This window comes from Lontra canadensis, unplaced genomic scaffold, assembly GCF_010015895.1.
Source record: "Lontra canadensis isolate GAN:19392208 unplaced genomic scaffold, GSC_riverotter_1.0 scaffold230, whole genome shotgun sequence".
In the NCBI taxonomy this organism is placed as follows: Eukaryota; Metazoa; Chordata; class Mammalia; order Carnivora; family Mustelidae; genus Lontra; species Lontra canadensis.
Window position 1 is genome coordinate 417,029 of NW_022631224.1, and position 19,243 is coordinate 436,271.

The 19,243-nt window shown below is 52.8% G+C and overlaps 2 protein-coding genes across 5 annotated transcripts in view; one reads left to right on the forward strand and one right to left on the reverse strand.

The window, feature by feature from the left end:
* The first annotated feature begins 6,292 nt into the window (after positions 1-6,292).
* KLHDC9 (kelch domain containing 9) lies at positions 6,293-8,183 on the forward strand. Of its 4 annotated transcripts, none has more exons than XM_032849502.1 (4): positions 6,293-6,919; positions 7,192-7,375; positions 7,467-7,695; positions 7,907-8,183. In XM_032849502.1, the coding sequence occupies exons 1-4, from the start codon at positions 6,402-6,404 to the stop codon at positions 8,071-8,073; spliced, it is 1,098 nt and encodes a 365-aa protein (XP_032705393.1). In that variant the 5' UTR covers positions 6,293-6,401; the 3' UTR covers positions 8,074-8,183. The 4 variants fall into 4 exon arrangements, with proteins under 4 accessions (XP_032705393.1, XP_032705390.1, XP_032705389.1 ...); XM_032849499.1 differs by having other exon boundaries at positions 6,394-6,919; positions 7,467-7,665; XM_032849498.1 differs by having other exon boundaries at positions 6,394-6,919; positions 7,216-7,375.
* Positions 8,184-8,383: 200 nt separating this feature from the next.
* Positions 8,384-19,243, reverse strand: part of PFDN2 (prefoldin subunit 2) — a 14,332-nt gene continuing 3,472 nt past the window's right edge. Inside the window, exons 2-4 of the mRNA XM_032849506.1 lie at positions 10,236-10,324; positions 10,002-10,125; positions 8,384-8,691 (exon numbers count right to left, since the gene is read on the reverse strand). Of these exons, the coding sequence (XP_032705397.1) occupies positions 8,515-8,691; positions 10,002-10,125; positions 10,236-10,324 (390 nt within the window). The 3' untranslated portion in view covers positions 8,384-8,514. The remainder of the gene's footprint in view (positions 8,692-10,001; positions 10,126-10,235; positions 10,325-19,243) is intronic.

The window sequence follows — 19,243 nt, forward strand, 5'->3', positions numbered from 1 at the left end:
CAGGGAGGAGAGCTGGGAAACAAACTACAGGACGCTGTATCCCGCCAACTTTGTTCCCTTCGTGTCTCTGTGCACCTGCCGTGTCCACACTTGGGGCTGTTCCCGTGAGCGCGACAGCCGACGTTCACAGTCTGTGTGTGTCCAGGCATCTGGTTACAACTCATCTCTGTCCCCATGGCAGGCTGCACACCTAAGCCAAACTGGTCGGAGTGGGTTGTGCTGAAATTTTTTGTTTGTGTCAATGGGACTTGGAGGTGAGTCAGGGAGGGACATGGATGGGTGGGGTGGGGAGAAGAGTGAGAGTGAGGGTCAGGCCAAGCGAGGGTGGGGAGGAGCTGGTCAAGGCGGGCAAAGGGCTGGGCTGGGGGCGGTCAGGTGGAAGGGTTGGGGTAGGAGTAAATCAGAGAGCTTCTTAATGAGTAACAGCCCTATTCCAGTGAGATCAGAGAAGAGTCAGAGGCTTGGGGGCGGAACAGGGGGACCCTCAGGCTTTGGGAGAGAGGAGAATAGATTATAAATCAGAATGTCCCCCCAGTGGGGACAAAAGGTCTGTGACCCATGTCTATCTAGCTTTGCTTCTCCGTGTCATAGGAAGCCGTCTCTGACCTGCTCATTGCCTCGGTCTCTACAGTTTGTAGAGAAAGGGTTTGGGCGTGCTGATGGACACTGTGGTGGAAGACTGCTGACATGGGAATTGATGCTGTCCCCCAGGACCAAAGCTGTTTCAAGCTTAAAGCTTGCTTCTCCTCCTTCCTAGGATGCCCCCCACATGCAGAGATCCCCACACAGAGAACAGGTTCCGGCAGCTTTTCCTCCCCTGGAAAACATGTTTGCCCCCTGGGGCTGGAGCATCACGGTGCCCATGTTAGGACGGTGGCATCCTGTTTTCCAAGAGATTTCATCTGAAGCTTCCGTCCGACACGTGCTGCGCTGTTCCTGTCTCCCCAGGCTGCAGGCTCCGTGACGCCTGGTCCCCGGCCCCATTCCTTCCCAGCAGCCACACTTCCTGGTTGCCTCCCAACTCCCTTGGAGCTCAGGGGGCTGGAGCTGCTTGCTCCTAAAGAGGTCTACAGCTGGAGTGACCCACCGTGGGACATGGCTCAGCAAAAGGCACATGTGGGCCCCGTTCCTTCTGAGATGGGGTGCAGAATCCCCTCCTCCCTGCTCTCAGTCCACGGGCTCCCCAGGCACCTGCAAGTACATGACCATGAACTCAGGGATGGGGGCCTGCCTGGAGTAAGAGAGAGATGCTTTTATTCTTTGACCCTGGGTCTCTGGATGGCCTGGTACTTTTAGAAGGCTCCAGAAATAGGTCATGGCGGGTCTAGGACAAGAGAGGGAGCCCTCAGGGAAATCAGAGTCTTCCCAGCAGTGACAGCATCAGCAGGAGATACAGCAGCAAGGAGTAAGCGCAAAGTCAGGCAGGGTCCTGGGAGCCTGGTGAGAGAATGGCTTCTAGTGAGGACCCCAAGCTGGGTCCCCCTGCACTCTCCCAGTCTCCACCCCAACCACAGAGGGCACCAGGATCCTCCCAGGAAGCCCACCTGCTGGGAAACATGGAGGCAGCCCCCAAGGGCCAGCTGGCTCGCAGAGCCCACACCGCCAGGGGCGCCTTCAGGAAGCTCCAGGCCTTTGGCGCTTCTCCTGCTCATCCAAACCCTCATCCAAACGCTCAGCTCGGATGCAGCGGGTCTGCTGTCTCTGCCGACCAGACAGCCTGAGCCACTTCCTGGCCACCCGCCTGCGCTCCTGTCACTCCCGACTCAGCCGCCCCCAGGGGAAGGCAAGCCTGCCCAGGCGCTACAATCCAGCCTCAACCTGGGACCCGGCAGTGCGGGTGGCAGGGCGGCTGCGGAGTCCAGGAGGCCCAGGGCTGTGGGGAGCCTGGAAGGGCTGGGAGCTTCTCCAAGAGTGGGGAAGGCCCTGAGGGCAAAGGCAAGAGTTCCTGGAGGGGAGATCTGAGAGGAGAGGGGCCGAGGCTGAGAGGACAGGAGGGGGAGGGCGACACCGGTGGAATGGGGGAGGAACTAGGGACTCCCGTAATTTGAGGGCAGATTTTCTTTTGAAGTGTGTTGGCAGATCTTCCTTCTGCGTGGCCCCGGAACGCCCGCCTGCTGGTCTCGTGAACCCAAGGTCCGTCTTGCTCTCCCCTCCGAGACCCAGGCCCCCTCGCACCTGCAGCCTGCTCAGAGGCCAGGACGTGGTGCCGCTGCGGAGGGATGGGGCCCAGGGGCCCTGGGAAGCAGGGACCCGTTCTCCTAGTCCCGAGACACCCCCAAGGCCTCACTCCCACTGCCCTTGGAGACTGGGCCCCAACCCCGCCTGTTTGCAGCCCTGCAGACAGCGAGGTTGGGAGACGTTCAGGTCTGCGGCCGAAGCAGGGGCAGGCCTCTGACTCCCCCCAACCCGAGCAACCCCCCACACCCAAGAGGCACCACAGGCCTCACCTTGCAGACAGCCCTAGTCCCTGCCCTCCAGCATCACCCTGAAGCCTTTCTGAGACTATTTCACCTTCAATTCTAGAAGTGGCGTTTTAAAAAAAAAAAGAAGGGCTAGGGAGCAAGAAACAGAGAGCTCCTTCCTGTGATAGTTTGCAAGATCCAGAGGCACTGATCCATGAACTAGGAGGAAAGGGTAGAGGAGCAGAGACGGGTCTAACTCCCCCTGCCAGCCTGCTTCCCTCCTGGGCCTGGGCCTCCCTGCTCTAAGGTCTCTTGTGGGTCAGTCCTACGCCCTGGAAAGGGCCCGTACACTGTAGCTCACTCAGTCCTCGTCAGGAACCCAAACCCTAGGACTGTGCCCAGGGACAGTCCACAGTCTACAACTCAGCCAAAGGGGAGACGCCTGGCCACTCCTGGAAGGTTCCAAAGCAAAGTCAGACAGTTGGCTCTGTTAAGCAGGACAGAGAGAGAGCGAGAGAGAGAGAGAGAAGGCCGGACTCAGAGAGAGAAACACAAAAGTAGAACTGGCAAGAGATAGATCTCAGGGCACAGAGATACAAGCATACACCGAGAGAAAGAAAGGAGTGGGGGAGAAGGAGACAGACATGGAGGAATGATGAGGGTAATTCAAAGAGACAAAGAAGCTGAGACAAAGTCTGAAACAGAGCTAGGAAGACCTAAAGAGAAATTTCGGAATGCCTCCTTGCCCACTGCTGCCCCTTCCTCCCGCTTCACTCTTCTGCTCTCAATTTCAACCACTCAGCATGGACCCAGTGACATTTACCTACTCAGATTCGCCAAGTCCCTTAGCAATTCAAGTTTTTCCCCATTCTTAGCCGCCCTCCACCGTCCTCTCATCTCCTGATTGCCTCCCCCTTTACCCCGTGTGCTCACCATCCCGCCTTTCTCTCGCACTCCTTCCTGCTCACATCTCAGTTCGGACGAGCCCTCAAGATCTGGCCTCTTGTCATCTCTTTTCCTAGCCGTCCCTCTGTCCTTCTGTTCATCCAAGTCCTTATTCTGGCTGAACCAAGAGCAAAGAGCCAGAATTAGGGCCAAGAAGGCATGGGACCGGGCAGTCCACTGGCCAGAATGAGCTGGGGAAAAACGTAGAAAGTCAGAGGACAAGGGAGGAAGGGGAGGCTGGGGGGACGACACAGGCAGGAGGGTTGGAGTCTGGAGAGCATCTCCCTGAACGGTGCTGAGAACCAGGGACGACGGCTCCAGGGTCAGAGGGAAGTTCAGGGAAGGAGAAAATGGAGTAAGAGTTCTGTGAAGGACTGAGGCGAGCAGGTGGTGATCTGGGGCTGGGACAGACGTCGGAGACTGGGAAGCTGGGCTGTAGGCCCCCCGCTCACCAGAAACAGCCACCTGACGCCAAACTCAGAGGACCCTATCGGGACGGGGAGACCGTGAGGACGATCTGCCAGCCAGCCCCCTCTCCTGCACGGAGGCTGTCCCTGGATGTTATTAGCAGGGGAAGCAGGGCCAGAAAAGGAGGGGCCCTTCTGTTCTCACACAGTCCCCTTTCAGGTCTCCCCTTCACTTTATCCGAGTGCCCCTTCCTTCCTGGACCGCTGACAGAGCCATCGCGGAGCGCTCCAGATGCTGCTCTGGGTGTAAGGTAGATGTCCGGCAAAGGCAGCCTGACTTTTCTTATTTTGTCGTGTTCTTCCCTCTCTCACTTTCCCCTGGGCTCTTTTCTGCCTCCTCCAAGATACGGGCTTGACTCCGACCAACCGGAGGAGGCAGGGGAGGAGTGACGGGCAGCTCATGCCCTGGGTCTCTGTCATGGATAAAGGCCTCTAAGACACTAGATGGGACTGGGAGTGGGGGCGGGGGGCAGCCAACGAGTGTGTGAGGTTCAGGCTCTATGTGCAAGCGAAGTGCAAACGGCTGAGGCCCCAGAGTCAGAGTGGAAGCCCGGAGGAGGAACAGCAGCAGTGAGGGAGAAGCTAGAAAGGCCCCTGGGGTGGGAGGTCCCTGTTCTACCCAGTAGAGGCGGAAAATGAGTCTGTGCCCGGGCATCTGGCTGGCTCGGTCAGTGGAGCAGTGACTCTTGATCTTGGGGTTGTGGGTTCGAGCTCCAGGTTGGGTATAGAGGTTACTTTAAAAAATAAACTCCAGGTTGGGTATAGAGGTTACTTTAAAAAATAAAAGCTTTGAGGGGAAAAAGGGAAGGAAATGAGCCTGGCAAAATGGGCATATAGGCCACCAAGGGCCACTCCCCAGGCAACTCATTGCTTAAATCCTAGGAGCGTGACAGATTTCAGTCAGGCTGTTAGGAGGCTGGCTGGCTCTCAGATTTCAGTCAGGGACATTATAAGTTGGGGGTCTGGGAGGCACCTGGGTGGCTTCGAGTCTGACTCCTGGTTTTGGCTCAGGTCATGATCAGAAGGTCATGAGAGGGAGGCCCGTGTCAGACTCTGCCTCTGCCCTCAGTGCAGAGTCGGCTTCCGATCGCCTCTCCCCCTTGCCCTCTGCCCCTTGCCCGCTAGTGCTCTCTCTCTCTCTCTCTCTCTCTCAAATAATAAATAAAACTTAAAAAAAAAAAAGTTGGTGATTTTTTTAGAGATTTTGTTACCATGATCTGGGAAAACTGAGGACCCTCTCTGTTAGACCCCGCAGACCCCGGGAAATCTGGAAATGAACGGGCAGCGACTTTCAAAGCTCTTACGGGGTCTCGGCTTCAGGGACAGGTGGGAAACAGGTATTGTGACCTTCAGGTCTCTGTCCCTTCCTGGCCATACTCTGTCCATGCTGTTTTCTCTGAGGACCAGAAGCTAGGGTCAGAGGCCTGTGCCATCAGACCCCCGAATTCCATGTCCGCCCCACTGCAGCCCGGGAAACTCTCGATGCCTCCATCCTGGGGCATGATGGAGGATGAGTTGATGCACAGAAACCAAAGGTAGAGGCAGCAGCCAGCCCTCCCATCGGCAGCCCGGCGCTGGGGACACGCGTTCTGTTTCTGCCCCACACTGTTTCTGCAGAGGAGAAACCTGTCTGCAGCCAGATTAGTCGGCTAGGCTCTGGGCCTCTCCGTTCTTCACTGGGTCCTGGAGGGACAGAGCTGGGAAGAGGCTCAGGGACTTGCTGGAATTAGAGGGAGACGCCTGGGAGGGGCGGGGTCTGTTTGCTCCCCCCTGCCCCCCACCCAGCTTCCAAGGCTGGGGAGCGTCCACCCCGGATCTCCTGGGGAGAAACGCCAGCCCCTCATCTCCAGTTCCAGATGCCACCGCACCTCAGTCTCCTTGCGTTGCGTGGGCCTAAGAGGCGAGCGGAGATCGGGAAAGATTCTCCCCAGGACGCAGGAGTGAGAGCTCTCCGAGGCTGGAGCATCCTCCCTCACCCGCGAGCCAACCCCGCGCACGTGACGCCGCGCCCCGAGAGGCGGGCTCCGGCGCCCCCTAGCGGCCAGAGCGGAGCGGCTGCTCCCGCGGCGGCGCGGGCAGCGACCGGCTTCCGAGAGACCCCGCGACATCCAGCCCACAGCACGGTTACAGTGAGAAAGCGGAGGCGGCCTAGAGAGACTCGCCCTGAGAGTCGGGCGCACGGCCGGGACCAGGACCCAAGTCTCCTGACTCCCAGGCCAGCGCCCGGCCGTCCGCAGCCTTGCCCTCGCCCTTCTCCCTGGGGAGCGCTGGTGCGGTTAGAAACCGGTGTCGCTCCTGCCCCTGCAGAGCCCCGCCTGCACCTCAGATCAGCTCGCAGCTCTGCTAACGCAGCAGTCCCGCGGGGGACCCGGCCGCGCTCCGATCGCCGGCGGCTGACAGTCTTCCAGGATTGTCCTGGACCTCGCCCAGCGGCCGGCGCCCTCCCGCAGCTACCCGCCCTCCTGCAGCTAACCGTGCTTTGCGACCTTCACTTTGCAGCGGTCGCGCTACCGGTGCGGCGGCGGTTGCTGGGCGACCACGGGGCGGCGGGGAGCCAGGGACCCCGGCGTCCCGGGGTGGGGGCGGCATGGCGCTGGCGGGGTCCCCGGGGGGTGCGGGCTGGACCTGGCGGCCGGTGGCTCGGGACGCGCTGCTGGCGAGAGCCTTCCACTCGTGCACTGAGCTGCAGGGCCGCTTCTACCTGGTGGGGGGCCTCCCGGGCGGGGGGGCGACAGAGCCGAGCGGCGACACGGTGGTCTTCGACCCGGCCGCAGGACAGGCCGTGCAGCTGGGCGCCCAGGGCTGCCCGCGGCGCAGCCACCATGACGCGGCACCCGTGGGCGGCCGCTGGCTCTGCGTGGTGGGCGGCTGGGACGGGGCCCGCCGCCTGGCCACGGTGGCCGCCCTGGACACGGAGCGCGGAGCGTGGGAGGCGTGGAGCGCGGCCCCCGGCAGCCGGCCCCCCGCCGGCCTCAGCAGCCACACCTGCACCCGCGTCTCGGACCGAGAGCTGCGGGTGGCGGGCCGGGAGGGCGGGACCCGCACTCAGCGCCGCTACGGAAGCATCTACACGCTGAGGCTGGACCCCGGCGCCCGCACCTACTGGTACGGCACCCCCTGCCCCAAACATGTCACCCGCCCTGCATCTCTGCTCTAGAAAAGGGAAGGCTCGGCGGGAGCGCGGGCACCCTTTCCGCATCCTGAACCCCCTCCCCCCCGCATCCACCCTGACGGGGAGAGCTGAGCGCGCTCCCTGCGGGTGTCCCCTCCTCTCCTCTGCCCACAGCGGCGTCCCGGCCTCCTTTCCGCGCTTGCCACCAGAGAGGCCAAGGGAACAGGCAGGACAGCCCTCCTCTCTTCTGGACAACCCAACTCAGGCCCGAACTTCTGCACACCCACAGCTATAAGGAAGAGGGCTGCCACACAGCCTCCCGCTCGGGTCACTGCGCCGCCCTGCTCCCGACCTCGGGGCACCCCCCAGCTCACCAGCTGCTTCTCTTTGGGGGCTGCAACTCCGCCGAACCAGAAGTAGCTGGGCACTGGGGTCAGGGGAAAATTAAGGTAGTATCTGCTCACATGTTGCTGAGGGTGGAAGGGGGCTAAAATGGCAAGACCCAAATCCCTCCAGCCAACCCCTTCTTTCTCCTGGAAGGAGGAACCACCCGCAGCCCCCGGTTTGATGGAACAGCTTGCCAGGCTTGTGAGCACCCGGCAGGGCTCCCGGCAGGGGCCCCGGGGCCTGCGGCATCACTCATGCTCTGTGGTGGGGCCCTTCGCTGTGCTGTTTGGTGGAGAAACTCTGACCAGGACCAGAGACACCATCTGCAATGACCTCTACGTCTACGACACCCGTGAGGGGCGCTGGTGGAGGAGGGCAGAAGGTGGGGAGGTGGGAGCGCAGAAAGGATGGGTGGGGTAGGGAGGATCAAAAATTAATCGGCAAGATAAAGGAATACACATCGTATTAAACTGTGAGGAAGCGCACAGTCAAGTGAGGAGGGAAAAAACGGGCAAACCTTCGGTCTTGTGAGAAGCAGAAGCCCCAGGGTGCCAAAATGCTGCCACCTCAATGAGCGCTTTCTTACCCAATAGGCAAGTCCCCTTCTCTGTGGTTCCACTTCCCCAGTGCGGACCACGGGCTGAAACGTGTGGGCCATCGGACCTGCCTTTGGAACGATCAGCTTTACCTGGTTGGGGGTTTTGGTGAGGACGGCAGGACACCGAGGCCACAGGTTTGCGTCCTGGACCTATTTATCTAAAGAGCAGTGCCAAGACATAAGCCTCTGCTTTGTGGCAAACTCATAAAGCATCATCCCCAGAGCTATCTGCCTCACTTCAAATGCTTATTAAATTTCAATCTGAGAGTCAACATTTGTCTGTGAGTCTTTTTGTGGGGAGGGCAGTCAACAAGCAGCCACATCTTTATTTGCAAGGGAAAGGATAAAATATGGGACCTCCTCTCATATCATGAGCCATTAGCCTGATGGACCCAAACTCCACAAGTCCTAGGCTTTCTATGCCTCATGCAAATCCCACCCCTAACACTGGGAGAAAGCTTCAGGCTAGAGCTGAGCATTCTGACCAAAACATTTAATTAACAAAAAAATATTACAATAGCAGAGAAAATAATAATAATAACAATAAAGAGAAATTAGGAGAAGTGGGAGTCAGGGTAGAAAAAAATGCAAAGGCCTTGGTCCCTAGGAGACCAACACTCCCGCTGAGCTGGACTTAGCCCCGGCCCCTTCCGAGCTCTCCTTGGCTGCCGGCTTCTCATCTTCCCCCACCAGACGAATGTTGTGCTTTTCCCGGAATTCATTTAATTCTCTTCCCTTCGCCTGAAGCTGCTGTGTGAGTGCCTCAATGATCTTCTGTATCTAGAGGGCAAGCGACAGGGATTACATGAATAGGATTTTAGCACTCCCTTCCCCTGGCTGGGATGGACTGTGGCTGGGGACTGACGGAAGGATAATACCTCCGGCCTCACCAAATATTGACAGGAGAGCCCAGACCCTGAAAGTCTGCCTCTCTCAAAAAATCAAAAGGGAGGGGCGCCTGGGTGGCTCAGTGAGTTAAAGCTTCTGCCTTCGGCTCAGGTCATGATCTCAGGGTCCTGGGATCGAGCCCCACATCGGGCTCTCTGCTCAGCGGGGAGCCTGCTTCCTCCTCTCTCTCTGCCTGTCTCCCTGCCTACTTGTGATCTCTGTCTGTCAAATAAATAAATAAAATCTTTAAAAAAAAAATCAAAAGGGATTTATAAACTTTAATGTACATAAGTACCACCTGGGCTGTCTGTTTTTAAAATGCCACTCCATGGGGCACCTGGCGGGCTCGTTGGTAAAGCATATGACTCCTGATCTCAGGGCTGTGGGTTCAAGCCCCACACTGGGCGCAGAGATTACAAAAAAAAAAAAAAAAAGCCACTCCACAGGCCCCACATCCAATTGTCCTGAATCAGTGGGTCCAGAAATGATATAAAAATATCATTTTTAAAAGATTTTATTTATTTGAGAGAGAGAGAGAGTGAGAGAACATGAGAAGCAAGAAAGTCAGAGGGAGAAGCAGACGCCCCATGGAGATGGGAGCCGGATGCGAACTCCACCCTAGGACTCCAGAATCATGACCTGAGCTGAAGGCAGTTGCTTAACCAACTGAGCCACTCAGGTGCCCCAGGAAGCAGCATTTATTTTTTTATTTTTTTAAAGATTTTATTTATTTATTTGACAGACAGAGATCACAAGTAGGCAGAGTGTCAGGCAGAGAGGGGGTGGGGAAGCAGGCTCCCTGACCCCCAGAGAGGCCGATGCAGGGCTCGATCCCAGGACTCTGGGATCATGACCTGAGCCAAAGGCAGAGGCTTAACCCACTGAGCCACCCGGGCGCCCCAGGAAGCAGCGTTTTAGACTGTTGTCCAGACGACCCGCATGCAGGCATCCACGGACTACACTGGGAGAAACACGGCTCTCGCCGCCTCCTCTCCCCCAGCTCAGCCAGGTCCCAGGGCGCAGGGCGAGAGGCTGGCAGCCCGCATCTACTCCTACTCCTACTAGTCTGAGTCTAGACTTAAAGGATCATAACAAGCGCAGGCTGACAGACGGACAGGCTCCTTACGTCTCTTGAACAGGGGCTCCTACCTGCTCGCCTGCACACGGCTCCCCTCCCGCGCCCCTCGGGCAGCCCCGCTCACCTGCTCCTTGTTGCTCTCCAGGGCTGGCAGCACCTCTTTGACCGTCCGCTCCACCAGCACGCCGCCCACCATGCGGTAGCACTTGCGGGCCTCATCCACCTCCTTCAGGGTGTCGATCACCAGGCTGCGGGAGGGAGGGCAGGTGGCTCTGAGCAGTCGGCCCACCCCGCGGCGACCGACCCGCACAACCGCCGGCCCACTCTCCCGTCGCTGGCTGCTCCCCCACCTCCTCACCTGTGCTCGTTCAACTCCATCTCCAGCTCAGCGGCTTTGGACGCCAGCCCCCGCTGCTCCTGCCGAAGGCGGTTGAAGCCAGCGATCACCTTAGGAGAGGAGAAAGTGAAGTGAGAGAGGGGACGGCGGACATGGCAGAGGCTCCAGCAAAACACAGAAGGGAAGCTCTGGACACTACCTCGGAAAAGGGGTAGAATCCAAGTCTGTGATTCCTGCTGTTAATGTCTGAATGCCACTCACTCCACGCTTCCGGAGAGCCCACTGCAACTGGGAACTTGCCCGCCCCTCCTGCAGCTTCCAGGTGGTGAGGGACAGGCGCAGGTGCTACAGATGGGGGTGGTGCGGGGAGGAGAGCTCCCCCAGGAGCTCGGACTTGCAGGGAGAGAAGGCTGTGAGCAAAGGCTCCGTAGTGAGGAACTCTCGTCGTAACCCTCGTTCAGGTCTGCCCAGGGGAACTGCCCTTCCTGAGCTCAGGGGGCTGCTTGTGGGGCTACTAGTCACAGGACCCGTGCTCCCTGGCCACGGGGGTGGCGACCTATCCTATACCAGAGCTTCTGTACAGGAACTGATGGGGGAGAGACAAACAGGTCCGGAAGACAGCAGGAGCGAAGACAACTGTCACGTACAGATGATCCTCGGTCCCTCTTCCTGAAATCCCCAAAGCTGCCCTAGTTCTTGAACTCGGTGTGACCCAGTTCTTGAACCTCTCTTTTCATTGTGTTCAGTTCTCTGAAACACCCACTAGCCTTCCGAAATACTGCTTAAAAAGAAACCCAAGAAGTTGGCCAGAGTCTGTTTCTGTAGCCTAGAAACCCTCACTAACACAGGCTCGTGGAGACGCACTGCCCTCCCTGAAACCTGCAGGATGAGAAACGGGGGGGGGGATAAAGGGGTGCAGGGGAGGCGCAGGAAGTCGCGTATGTAAAAGCCAGAGGAATAATCACCGCCAGCTTCCAGCTCCCCAGAAACGGAGCAGGGAATTAAAACGGCGTGAAAACCTGACTGGGCACCACGATCACCATCCCCATGACTCTCAGTACAGGGCTCTGAGGACTGTTTGGCAAGAATATCTCATGAAAGGCAGAGAATGTAATGAGGGCAGAAAATTATGGGGGTGGGTGGGATGGGAGGGGAAAAAAAGAAAAGGAAAACCTGGGGCCCGGAGACAAAAGACCAGGTTTCGGGTTCTGTCTCTGCCACATACCAGTTCTATGGCCTCAGACATTCTACCTTATGGCTCTCAACCTGGCTGCAGTCAGAATCCCTAGGGGAGTGGAAAGTGTGAAAAGTGGCGCTTCAGGACATTTACATAATCACTGGGGGAGGCCCAGGCCTCAGTATTTCTTTCTTTCTTTTTTTTTTTTTTAAGATTTTATTTACTTATTTTTAGAGAAAGAAAGAGAGAGAGATTGCCACATGCATGCAGGGACGGGGCAGAGGGAGAGAGAGAACCTCAAGCTGACCGCACTGAGCCCGGAGCCTGGGGCTCCGTCCCATGATCCTGAGATCCTGACCTGAGCCGAAATCAAGAGTGTAAGGAGTGGGACACTTAACCCTGAGCCACCCAGATGCCCCAGACCTCAGTATTTTTAAAAGCTCTCCCACATAATTGTAATGTGCAGCCAGAACTGAGAACCGTGGGCTTACCTGCCCTGAGCCTTAGTTCCCACATGTGAGACGCACACGGGACCTATCCTATTGAGCTCGAGTATGAAAGGACTCTGTACGCAGTAAAGTCCATTCGCTACTACCACCGCCCTCTCTCCAAACCCCCACGACACCCACTCCAGACCCCCCTCCCCCCCGCTCCGCCGAGAGCAGTGAGCCCCCGCCCGGACTGCTGCTGGAGCCTGCTCTCCCACTCACATCACATCCAATCTCACCACCACTAAGGACCAACCACCTGAACCTCACTAGGATCTTCTATCTCTAGCTCTCTCTGCAAGGCTCATCTACAGCTAGTAAGATCCTAATGGCCACCCCGACATCCTTCTACTGCTCAAAAAGCCAAGGAACGGGTCTGACGAGGACCCTGCCACTCGAGTGGCGAGCTGCCTTCTCCCGGCCCCCACCTGTCCGTCTCCCTCCACTCCGTCCACTCGTTCCAACAGAATCTAAATCCTCTGTAAGCCTCCCCCTTCGCCTCCACTGCCTATACCAAACTATTCCATTTGCAGTTAGCTTTTTCTCCGCCGTCAGTGTCACAGATCAAAATAATTTTACCTATGAAAATTCCATAACTAAACCAGATTCTAGATGCTCCCTTAGCACCCCAATGACCCACTCTTCTGGATGAATGTTGTTAAATACACCAATGAAATCAGCTGAAGAGTATAAGATTTCTGAGGCCTCAACTTATTTCCTTAATAATTAGTAAGAATCGGGGCACCTGGGCGGCTCAGTGGGTTGAGCCTCTGCCTTCGGCTTTGGTCATGATCTCAGGGTCCTGGGATCGAGCCCCGCATCGGGCTCTCTGCTCAGCGGGGAGCCTGCTTCCCCCCACCCCCCGCAGCCTGCCTCTCTACCTACTTGTGATCTCTGTCAAATAAATAAATAAATAAATAAATAAATAAAATCTTAAAAAAAAAATAGTAAGCATTTACCTCTCAACCACCAATTTAACATAACTAAAGGCAAAGGAGAGATTTTTTTTTTTTAATTCCAATTCTTCTTCAAACATTCTTGCTAATTAACAACCCCTATTTCCTCCTGGTCCAGTTTATGAACCTGTAATCAAATGTCAAACTAGAATAAATCTATTTAAATGTATGAGTTATCCACAGTTACTATGGAAAATTTCAGCCATTGGTGCCCTTAAAGAAAATGAAATCTCTTAGCAGCCGACTGTAACCCAACTGGAAATTAGATGCCAAATGAACTGGTATTAACGTGCCGTCTCTGGGCTCTGCCACATAGTGAAGACAGAGGCTACGATGCAGCCCCACATTCTTCCTGTTAAAATACAACTTTTCTTTTCTTTTTTTAAGATTTTATTTATTTATTTGACAGAGAGAGAGATCACAAGTAGGAAGAGAGAAAGGGGGAAGCAAGCTCCCTGCTGAGCAGAGAGCCCGATGCGGGGCTCAATCCCAGGACCCTGAGATCATGACCTGAGCCGAAGGCAGAGGCTTAACCCACTGAGCCACCCAGGAGCCCCAAAATACAACTTTTCCAATGGTCTTCTCCCCTAGGGCTAGAATTAAATTTCCTTCTCTTTCCCTTATTCCTGTTCTCTTGAAGTTGTCTGCTATAATCAGGGATGGCCAGGTTACTGCTGATTCTCTCTGCTCTACTAAACTCATCATCTTACATGTAAACCTCCCTACTGAGAAAGAACCCAATTAAATTAAAATACCAGCTGCTTATTCTATTCAAAAGTAACTTCAATCCTGGTAACTACACAGAGCTCTTCACATTCTCATAATTGGAACGTACAAACAATTTTATACAGGACATGGTTTTCTTTTTTATCCCCCCAGCTTTACTGAGATATAATTGCCATATGACATTGTATAAGTTTAAGGTATGCAAGATTATGATTTGTGTACACACCGTGAAATGATTACCAAAATAAAATTAGTCAACACATCCCATATGTTAACCCCTTCCATGTGCTCACATATAAATACGTATCATGTCTGGATGGTTCAGTCAGTTAAGTGTCTGCCTCTTGATTTGGGCCCAGGTCATGATCTCAGGGTCATAAGATGGAGCCCCACGTCAGGTTCTGTGCTGAGTGTGGAGGCTGCTTAGGGTTCTCTCTCCCACTCCCTCTGCCCCTCCTCCTCCTCACTCGGGTGTATGTGGGACCCGCTCTCTAAAAATATATATAATAATAATAATAATAATAATAATAATAATAAAAGCATATTACGGCACCTGGATGGCTCAGGAGATTAAGTGTCTGCCTTCAGCTCAGGTCATGATCCCAGGGTCTTGGGATCGAGTCCTGCTTCGAGCCCCGCACAGGGCGCTCTGCTTAGCAGGGAGCCTGGTCCTCTCTCTACCCCTACTTGTGTTCTCTCATTCTCTGTCAAATAAATAAAATCTTTTAAAAAAATTAAAAATAGGGGCACCTGGGTGGCTCAGTGGGTTAAGCCTCTGCCTTCGGCTCAGGTCATGATCTCAGGGTCCTGGGATCGAGCCCCGCATCGGGCTCTCTGCTCAGCAGGGAGCCTGCTTCCTCCTCTCACTCTGCCTGCCTCTCTGCCTGCTTGTGATCTCTGTCAACTAAATAAATAAAATCTTAAAAAAAAAAAAATTAAAAATATCAGGCTCCCTGCTCACCAAGGAGTCTGCTTCTCCCTCTGACCCTTCCCCTCTCATGCTCTCTCTCAAATAAATAAATAAAATCTTTAAAAATAAATAAATAAATAAATAAAAGGAAAAAAAACCTAAAAATAAAATAAAGTATATCAATTCCTTAAATTTTTGTTTAAAGATTTTATTTACTTATTTGAGAGAGAGAAAGTGAGAGACAGCACAAGTAGAGGTGGAGGGCTGAGGGAGAAGCAGACTCCCCCCTGAGCAGGGAGCCCCACACGGGACTTGATCCCAGGACCCTGGGATCACCACCTCAGCCACAGGCAGATGCTTAACCAACTGAGCCACCCAGGCATCCCCCCCCTAAATTTTTTTGGTAGAAAATTTTTCCAATTCTCTTGTGTCCCTAATTTTCAACCATGCAGCCTGCCTTCTAAGCTTTACTGTTAACCTTTTTTATAAATATGCAAATACAACCTCTTTTTAAATACCGATTTCTTGCACGGTCCTACAGTAATATACCTTCCTCCACAGTTTGTAAGTAAAAGAGCACCACTCTCTGCCGACCACTCTGCTCCTCTTTATCTCACTTAAGTCTAAAATAAAAACACATTGTAAGGGGCGCCTGGATGGCTCCGTGGGTTAAAGCCTCTGCCTTCAGCTCTCAGGTCATGATCTTAGGGTCCTGGGATCAATCCCCGCATCGGCTCTCTGCTCAGCGGGGAGCCTGCTTCCCCCTCTCTCTGCTGCCTGCCTTTCTGCCTACTTGTGATCTCTGTCAAATAAATAAAATCTTAAAAAAAAAAAAAAAACACATTATAAGACATGTACTTCACTTTATAGATCAGTAGACCGAGGCTGGTGGGGTGTGGGTAAGAAAATAACAGTGAACCAGTACTTCCACCCAGATTTGTTGAACTCTGAGAATCCATTTTCTACTGATGTATTTTTACCAGCTTATCATGTTATCACCTCTCATTAAGGTCAAACTGGGCAGGGGGAGGGGGACGGCAGGCACTGGCCAGCTAAGTCAGAAGAGCATGAGACTCTTGATCTCAGGGTTGTGAGTTCCAGTCCCATTCTGGATGTAGAGATTACTAAAAAAGAAAATCTTAAAAAAATATATCAAGGGCGCCTGGATGGCTCAGTCGGTTAAGTGGTTGACTTCAGCTCAGGTCATGAACCTCGGGACCCAGCAGGCGCTGTGCTCAGTGGGGAGTCTGTTTTTCCCACTCCCTTTGCCCTACCCCTGCTCATGCTTTCTCTTTCTCTCTCTCTCGCTCTCTAATAAATAAATAAATAAATAAATAAAATCTTAAAAAAAAAATCAAACGGGCACCTGGGTGGCTCAGTGGGTTAAGCCGCTGCCTTCGGCTCGGGTCGTGATCTCAGGGTCCTGGGATCGAGTCCCGCATCGGGCTCTCTGCTCGGCGGGAAGTCTGCTTCCCTCTCTCTCTCTCTGCCTGCCTCTCTGTCTACTTGTGATCTCTCTCTGTCAAATAAATAAATAAAATCTTTAAAAAAAAAAAAAAATCAAACTATTTTCATTTGATTTATGTTCCCTTTTCTTTCCTTTTTTTTTTTTTTTTTTTAAATTTAATCAATACCATATAGTGTTGGTAACTTCAGGAAAAATCTGTAATCATTAGCTTTACCTCCAAAATGTCCTTTGGCCTGCTTACCTACATGATGTTTACTATTATTGGGTTCAGTGAAGAACAGAACAATAGGTCAAGAATTATGACTAGATTCACCTGGAAAAGCATTTTCTGGGGTGTCACTAAGTATCCTCTTTTCAGTTCAGGGCCCCCTTTCCTGACAAACATACTCAACTATGAAGAAAATGTCTTTGACTAGAGGCTCCTGGGTGGCTCAGGTCAGAGTCTCCCTTTGGCTCAGGACATGATCTTGGAGTCCTGGGATCAAGCCCCACGTCATCAGGCTCCCTGATCAGCTGGAAGTCTGCCTGTCCCTCTCACTCTGTATGTGCTTGTGTGTACTCACACACGCTCTCTCTCTAATAAAGAGATAAAATAAAATCTTTTTTTAAAAAAGAAAACATCCTTGACCTTAATACTCCAACAAATAATGGTTCTAAGCCCTTCTCTTCATCTTCTTTTTTTAGGACTATTCCGTACTCACTGCCTCCTTTCCTCGCCTCCCATTCACTCCCAACCCAACTCCCAAACTGCCTTCTCTCTATCACTAGCTATTAAACTATCATTACTTATTAAACTATCCTCTCAAAAATCACAAATGGCCTCTTACCATATTCAACAATTTTTTCTCAATTTTCACTCTGCTTCTCTACTCTCTTTTTTTTAAAAGATTTTATTTATTTATTCGACAGACAGAGATCACAAGTAGGCACAGAGGCAGGCAGAGAGAGAGAAGAAGCAGGCTCCTTGTCAAGCAGAGAGCCCAATGTGGGGGCTCAATCCCAGGACCCTGAGATCATGACCTGAGCCGAAGGCAGAAGGCTTAACCCACTGAGCCACCCAGGGGCCCTCTACTCTCTTCCTTTAAGGAGCAACACGGCAAGTGGAAATAGCCCAGACTTGGGTCCGACATGGGTTCATATCCTAGTTTTCCCTGTTGTTTGGCCAGTTACTAACCTTTCTCTTGGTTTCCTCATTTATAAAATGGATCTCATATACCATGCGGGAAGGGTTTTAAGCATCAGCACTATGGATATTCTGGGCAGGAGAATACGTTCTTACGGCGGGGCTGTCCTGAGCAATGCAGGAGATTTAGCAAGCTCTCTGCTTCGACCCACTGAGAGCCAGAAGCAGCTCCTATTGTGACAACAAAAAACGTCTCCCAGCATTACCACATTTCTCCTGGGGCGAAGTCAAAGCAGGCTGAGAACCACTGCCTCAGGATAACAAGGAGAACTAAACTGAGGGAACATGTCCAGTGCACAATACAAGGAAGGTTCTCGTCTCTCTTTTATTTATTCATGTATTTATTTAAAAGATTTTATTTATTTGTCAGAGATTACAAGTAGGCAGAGAGGGAGGCAGAGAGAGAGAGAGGAAGAAGCAGGCTCCCCGCTGAGCAGAGAGCCCGATGCGGGGCTCGATCCCAGGACCCTGAGATCATGACCCGAGCCGAAGGCAGAGGCTTAACCCACTGAGCCAGCCAGGCGCCCCCTCTTCTCTCTTTTAGCTTCCAGGGCCCTTCGGTTCTTTGGATCTCCTACCTCTCTTAATACTCCTTCCTGGGATGCCTGGGTGGCTCAGTCGGTTGAGCTGCTGCCTTCAGCTCAGGTCGTGACCCCAGGCTTCCGGGATAGAGTCCCGCATCCGGCTCCCAGCTCGGCAGGTTGCCGGCTTCTCTCTGTGCCTTTGCCTGCCACTCCGCCTGGTTGTGTGCACGCACTCTCTCTCTGATAAATAAATAAAATCTTCAAAAAAACAAAAACAAAACAAAAAAACCCACTCCCTTCCTCTTTCTAAAGTTCTTCCTCTCATCCCCACCATGGAGACAGGATCTAAGATTCTTTTCGTAGTACTTTCTTTATGCCCTAGACCATTTCAACTGGTATCTTAGCTACTTCTATGGCTTCAACAATTGCCTTTATTCTACTGCCTGCAAACCCAGGCCTTCTCAGAAATTCTAGACCCATACTTAAATGTTAGAAGAAGGAGCCCTGAAATCGGTCAGAAATGGGTTCACAATCTAACCATGAGTGAGTTATCTCTTTTTCAAATCTGTTTCTTCACCAGTAACATGAAGCCAGGGGCGCCTGGGGGACTCAGTGGGTTAAACCTTTGCCTTTTGGCTCAGGTCATGGTCTCAGGGTCCTGGAATCGAGCCCCGAACCGGGCTCTCTGCTCAGCGGAGAGCCTGCTCCCTCCCGCACCCCCCGCCTGCCTCTCTGCCTACTTGTGATCTCTCTCTTTCATATAAATAAATAAAAATCTAAAACAAACAAACAAAAAACATAAAGGAGGGGGAGAAACCTCCTTTGGAGTGTATCAAAGGATATATTCCAAAATGGTAATAGTAGTTATGTTTGGATACGAGGATCATGGGCAATTTATTTCTTATTTTGTACCTTTTCCTGTGCTTTCTACATTTCCACAAAGAACATGCCTTATTTTATGTAACAGAAAAATAACAACAGTATACCATACATCCTTCTGTGACTCCCTCACCGCTTACATTAAAAAGTTCCAAATTCTTTGTCATGCAAAGATTCAGCTTGCTTTAAGCACCACATCTTTCTTATACCTCATGATTTAGCTAAACTAACCAGTTCCTGCACTTCGTGTCAGCCTGTGCTTTCCCTAGCTCTCCTCTTATCCTATTCCCTAATATCCTATTTCCATTACCACCTGTTCAAATCTATCCAATCCTTCAGGCTCAGCTCAAACATCTCTAAAAGGATCATGTATAAATGAGAAAGTATGTCTGTCTGATTCTCAAATCACTCACTCAATTGAAAGCCCTGCTCTTCCAGTTACTGACTCTGGGTAAGTGAAAGTGTCTGAAATGCAAATGTCCTTATCTATAAAGGGAGGACAATATAACCTTGTTACTTCCTTCCATTTTGTTTATAAGGACACATGCTGTTCACATTTGCAGGAGTGATAATTCATATATATATATATATATATATATATGTATATGTATTTTTATTTTTTAAAAAAGTCATCTCTATGGGGCGCCTGGGTGGCTCAGTGGGTTAAGCCGCTGCCTTCGGCTCAGGTCATGATCTCAGGGTCCTGGGATCGAGCCCC